This window comes from Athene cunicularia (assembly GCF_003259725.1).
Source record: "Athene cunicularia isolate RWA chromosome 8 unlocalized genomic scaffold, athCun1 chr8_part1, whole genome shotgun sequence".
Taxonomy (NCBI): Eukaryota; Metazoa; Chordata; class Aves; order Strigiformes; family Strigidae; genus Athene; species Athene cunicularia.
In genome coordinates, this window is record NW_020799109.1 from 2580619 (window position 1) to 2586618 (window position 6000).

At 44.9% G+C, this 6000-nt stretch overlaps 1 protein-coding gene across 1 annotated transcript in view; it reads right to left on the bottom strand.

Annotated features, from left to right (window-relative positions):
- Window positions 1-5635, bottom strand: part of ROR1 (receptor tyrosine kinase like orphan receptor 1) — a 56643-nt gene extending 51008 nt beyond the window's left edge. The window contains exon 1 of the mRNA XM_026854367.1: window positions 5566-5635. Coding sequence (XP_026710168.1) covers window positions 5566-5608 — 43 coding nt within the window. The 5' untranslated portion in view covers window positions 5609-5635. The remainder of the gene's footprint in view (window positions 1-5565) is intronic.
- Window positions 5636-6000: the final 365 nt, after the last annotated feature.

The window sequence follows — 6000 nt, forward strand, 5'->3', positions numbered from 1 at the left end:
AAGGAAAATAAAAAGGTAAATTGTGCATGAATGTGAAAGCTGTAATTCTTCCCCTTTCACCACGTGTATCAAATTCACATCCAGTGATTTCAAAAGAAAATCTGGAAATCTCTAAAGAACTGGGGCTAAAGTTAGGAGGCCTTGATCCACCTTGTTCTCTCCACGTTTGGTTTTGTTTGGTTTTTAGGATGTAGTTTGCCTAAGAGTCAAATTCTCCCTGGGACATCAGAAAGATTTTTCCCTCTAAGAACTCACAGGCAGGTCATACCTCTGCCTGGAAGGACTTGAGGCGCCAGCTTTAGCCTGGATTTGTCAATAAGGAGGGCATGCCCCACACCCAAAGAGTCCATCACCAGCGGGTTCCCACCAGGATGTTCTGCGCTCCAGCGCCTCCTCCTGCGTGTAGCTGCCGCACAACCCACCCTGCCAGGGGATGCTCTGCCCACAGAGGATTTCCAAGAAGTTAATCACACACAGGCCCACACACTAGGTGGTAGAGCAAATACTGCGGCTCTCCCATCCCCTGTTTTGGCCTTCCCCAGCCATTTTCTTCTCTGGATCCCCAGACCAATCCCAGGGGGAGGGATGCTTGCTCAAGGTGATCCTTGTATTGAGATGCCTTTGAATACTTAAGGATAAATCCCAGCTTAACCTTAAACTGCTGAGTGATTTGGGGTGTATTTTGTAAAATCCTGACTTCTGCTGCCAAGCTCTCCGGGGAATGTTTGCTTTCCATACAACACCTGGAGCACCAGGAGACTGCTGCAGCAGCGACCACAAGGTCTATGCCACACGGGGAGGCTGCGAGCGGTGGGGAGCTCTAAGCTCGGGCTTGGGATCATGGATGTCTGGAAATGAAAATGGTTTCCAAGCCTTGAATCATTCTAATGTTTTATACTTGCTTGCCAAAGCTGATAGGCCATGAAAAGGCAAGAAAAATAGGCAGTATCTGCAAAAACTCACCCTAATAATAAATTTTCTTTGGAAACTGTAGGACCAAGTGAAGAGCTCCGGGGAGGAGGAGGTACCAGCGATGAGACAGCACACTGCACCCCAGCACTGGGTCCTCAGCTTTGGCTCAACTCCGGCCAGGACACATCCTTGTGCATGGCCAGGGAGCTGCCACGATGAAACGAGCTCCTGAGGAGGCTGTGGATGGGCATGGGGGGACCGGGAGGACCTGATCAGGGGAAGCTCCAGCGACAGCATTGTTCTCTTATCAGTCCTGTAGAGTCAACGTCCACTGAAGCTGAATCTTACTCACAGTTAAAAGAAAATAATATTTCAAAGCTGACTCTTTCTTGGCAAAGACTCCAGTATTATCTTTGCCTCAGGATGAAGAGCTCCCAAACAATTCCTCTACTGTACCAGATGTAAATAGGCTCTCATTCAAATTCAGACCTATCTATTTCTTTGTAAATAAACCAACATCTGACGGAAGGAAAAGCCTATCCTTCCACAATCATGTTTGTGGAAGAGAAGCAGCTGAATGAAGGGCTCTTCACCTTTTTAAATAAGGATTAGGGAAAAGAAGAGCTCACAGTCTATCAGAAGCCTTCTCAAAGAAAGAGCTGGAGCAGGGGCTTGTGCTGTGGTGTAAGGGGAGAGTGGGAGGCAATGCACAGGCAAGGAGAAATGAGAAAGGAGAATGCCTGAAACAACAGGAAGAAAGAAAGGGGAAAGAGTGTCCAGGTCCACCTGCCTTGCTCCCTCACCCACTGGTGCACCCCAAAAAAGATTTGCATTAAAGAACAGAGCATGGTCCCTAAAAGCCAGCACCAGAGCAGAGCATCCTCGCTAACTCCATTTACTCCCCATTTCATCCAGCCTTTTTGTTTTCCCTCAGGTATCACCTATAGCCACAGCTGATGTCAAACAATTTCCAGATCAGGAAATTGCTTTAAGCCACCAAGAGGGAATGACCGTGCCGTGGCGAGCGTCAGGAGGGGTTACAACACCTGGTGCAAGGGGGCCACGCAGGAGCACAGATGGAGCGGGGCTTTCCCGAGCATCTCGAAGCGACGAGCTCCGGTCCCCCGCTGGAGCTCTCCCGCCCGCTGGGCTGTGAGGCTCCTCCAGCCCAAAGGAGATCTCAGCGAGCAATGTGGGGGTGAAAGGCTTTGCATCCTGCCACTGACCTCCTGAGATGAGCCTTCTCCTATCACCAGAGCCCCCTTTTTTCCCCTGAAGTTCGTTTATTTCTCCTTGTATAATTCAATATTTATTGGTTCCCATTTTCATTTCTCTTTCTCCCTCGTGGCGTTCCCTCTGCAAGACTTTACCAGCCGGAAAAGAGAGAGAAATGCTCATAGCTAAGTTTCCCCTATTTTAAAAGTGATTCTTTTTTTTTAATTTTTATGCACAGTTTGTTTGTTTTTTTAAGGTTTTGGTGAGAAACCACCTCCTCCCTCCCATCAATCGTTGCTTTCAACAGCTCTTCACGGGTGGCTGCGTCTCTTTTAAATTCATTTCCTGTTAAAAAGAATAAACAGGCAACTGTTTAATGCTGTCGATTTAGCTTATTTAATAGAAATTGAAACCTGAATAGGGCTCAGTTGTAAGATAATCACTGCAGAACTCACCGAGCTAGGGAAAGCACCATATTAAGTAATTATTTCAAAATGCTGAATATTGTTTAGCGAGACTATGAGCTGTTCCTCCTTCCCAAACACAGGAGACGTACTGGGGGAAGAGATGCTCATTTCCAAAAGGCAGCAGGTAGAGTTAGAGCCACTTAATGCGGACAACCATTTAATTGGGGAATTTGGCTGGAAACCACTTTCATGTGGTGAACTTAATAGGCTTTAAAATGAGTTTTACTGGGACGCCTGCGTGACCTCATGGCTGACTGCAGCAAAGACAAGTGGATGTTGATTTCTTGAGATGCTTGTTTGCAAAAGAAATGGAAACTAAGTGCACGCCTAATTTTCTCCTCTGAGGTTTCAGCTCACCAAGTCAGCATGCGCTGCAGTATACAGCTTTATAAAAGCCAGACTTTCAAAGACCTTGAGTAGAAGCAGCAGCTCCCACATTAAAGTCCCTGCTTCTCTCTTAGACAAGACAAAACGTGTGTGCCTTACTTTGCTCGTAGGCACACTGGGAGAATCCGCCCCTCTGACTAAGCTTTTTGGGCAGCAAATGCATTTTAATCACATATGTAAATCTCTGTTTAGGTGTGTAAGCTCACAGCGGTCTAAATGCTAATCAGTTCCAGCAAAGGGGCTGGTAATCCCCCAGGAATGCAGGATTCAGCCCAATGAATGGTAATTGCCGCATTCCAGGTGGATTAGAAGCGTGTAACTTCATTTTACCTGTTTCTGACAATATAGCTCAGGAACAGGTGCCATGGAAGTTAATGTGGAAAATGGTTTAATTACGAATGTAGAGGCCAGGCTCGGCGCTGGCACAGATAGCGTAAGCTTTGCTTTGAGCAATGAGATGACTCAGTGTCCAGGATGGTGGCAGTCATCCCAGGTTTTCCCTCTGCTAGTCTGGAGCTGCTGCTTTCTGCCAGAGCCAGCACAGCAGCAGCCAGGGTGGGCCATCTGAACCCTGGCTGGTACAACCCGGCGTGAAGGGTATTCTGAAGAAAGCAGCCACCAAAGGAGGCAGGCAGGCCATGCTCATGCACCTTTCCCCGCTTCCTAGCCTCATCAGTCAAACCAAGGCTTTGGAGAGTGTCCACTTGGGGCACATGTTACTGGACAAAAAAAAAAGAGAGAGCATTTGAACTATCAGCTGAGAGAAAGCCTCACCAATATATGGGTTAAAATCACCCCGCTCCTAAGAAATCGGTCTACACAAAACCTCCAGTTAGGAGTAACAACAAAGAAGCTGCTAGGGGCTATTTTTGAGCACAGCTCAAATACAATTTAGTAAAATTACATTATCATCTTCCATACCTCTTCTGTGCTTCCTCCCATCTAGTTTTTGGTTGGAGGCACACAGCTTTCCCTGCAGTATATAGCAAGCTGCGGGTGCTTTCCCAGTTGAACCCTTGGGCTCACAGTGGAGAGCAAAGAATCCACCACTGAGCATTATCTGTAAAAAAAAATATTTCTGCCCCTTCAACACTGTGACCCTGTCTTCTCCTGTGATTGTGGGGTGGGTTCCTGGAGAAAATTTACCCCTTAGGCTAGTTAAAGGTTGCCTGCCAAGGATATTGTAAGAGGTGTGAATTAAGACTGTCCGATTACCTTCTCTCTGGCATCTCCTAACTTCTGAGTGTTTGTCTTTGTGGCCTTAACTTTCTTTTTCTAGGCCCCCTATTTATTTATTGCTTTTTGAAAAACCAAACAAAGCTGCCAAACAGGTAAAGAAACACACAGGCATCCTGGGTGGGGGGAACCACTGTCCTCACTTCTCCACAGCTTCGGGATGTTCCCTGAGCACAGCCCGGACCTGCGGACATGCCATGGGCACCTGGAAGAATCACTGCTGTGGGATGAGACATCCATTCTGTCAACACCTTCTTTCAGCCATTCGCTGTGAATTGGGAATTCTCTGATTAATGACAACATGTTTTTCTCCCTTTCCCACCAGCAAGCACAAGCCCTTTGACTTTTGTCTTTTCCAATGTGTCCTGGACCACCAGAAAGTCCTGCGCCTTCCCTGGTGGGGAGGGAGTCAACCTTGGTTGACTCTTACTTAAAGTAAGACTCAAAGTACCCAGAACTACATATTCTCTTCATACTTGAGCACAGAAAACATATTGATGCATAAATATAAAACATTATGAACGCATGTTCCTCAAAAACATTAACAAAATACAGACAAAACCATTTGGAAAAAAACATCTGTGGCAGAACTCCACGATGGGAAATTTCAGTCTAAATAGTTAACGGTTGGTGAAGTTATAAGCGAATGAAGAGTGGCTGACAAATTGCACAGTTAGTGTGGCTAACAGCATCCTCCACTGTAAACATTAGGTTAGAAGCATTTCAAAGACCAGACTGACTCAGGAGCTGCAGGTCGCTGCCTTGCAATAAGGCCTAGAGGAAGCTAAGCAATTTGGCTTAAATAATTGGTGGTGCATAATTTACAAAATGAAGGGGAATGAGAAATACATCCCCTTTTTTTTTTTTTTTTTTTTTTTTTTTTTTTTTTTTTTTTTTTTTTTTTTTTTACAATATACACCCTTCGGAGAGTTTCAAATCACACATAATTACCACCTGCAAATGTCTTTTCCCCCTCTATTAATTTAAACCCTCAAAAATTACATCACAAAACACATGGAGGCAAACTGACTGCCCGATGCTTGTTAATTCTGAGTTCAAATCCTAAGATCCACCACACAAAACGTCAAGCAGTTCATAAACCAACAGAACTCACATCTTGAAATATTTTAACCACATGGAACATTTTACTGGTACAAGAAACAAACAGCATTCTCCAGAAATCACAGAACCACACGTAATTAAATGTCAAACAATCACAAGGCAAACAAGGTTTATCTTAAATGCCCTCTCACCCCTCTGCTTGCTGATTTGGCCATATCAGGAAGAAGAATTGAGATTTTAAAACCTGATTTCACATATTTCTACTTTTTTCTGTCCACTTACTTACCTTTATCTAATTCACTTGAGATGTTCCATGATGATGTAGGCATGAAATCAGCCACAACTGATGAATTTGCTCCTGGGAAGGGAAAAGTAGAGAAAAAAAAAAAAAAAGATGCTGTTAATATATTGATTCTGTATAATCAGGAGAGTAAGAGGCATTTATAAAGTCGCTGTCACAGTAATAAAATTATTTGAAGAACAGCAGCTATTAAAATGCACCCGATGTCTGTGTTGGCAGGCTGAGACATATGGGTAGCAGAACCAGCGAAGTGGAAAAAGGCACCGGGCCAGCGCTGGGGTTTGTTTTGCAATGCTGTCACTGTGAAGCCTTGTGTTAATTAAGCAACCAATCTTCGGGATGTATTTGGCCCACCTTAAAAACCTCTCCATGAGTTTTATAGAGGTAGAATGACTCTGCAGTCCTTACAGCTAAGAAAAA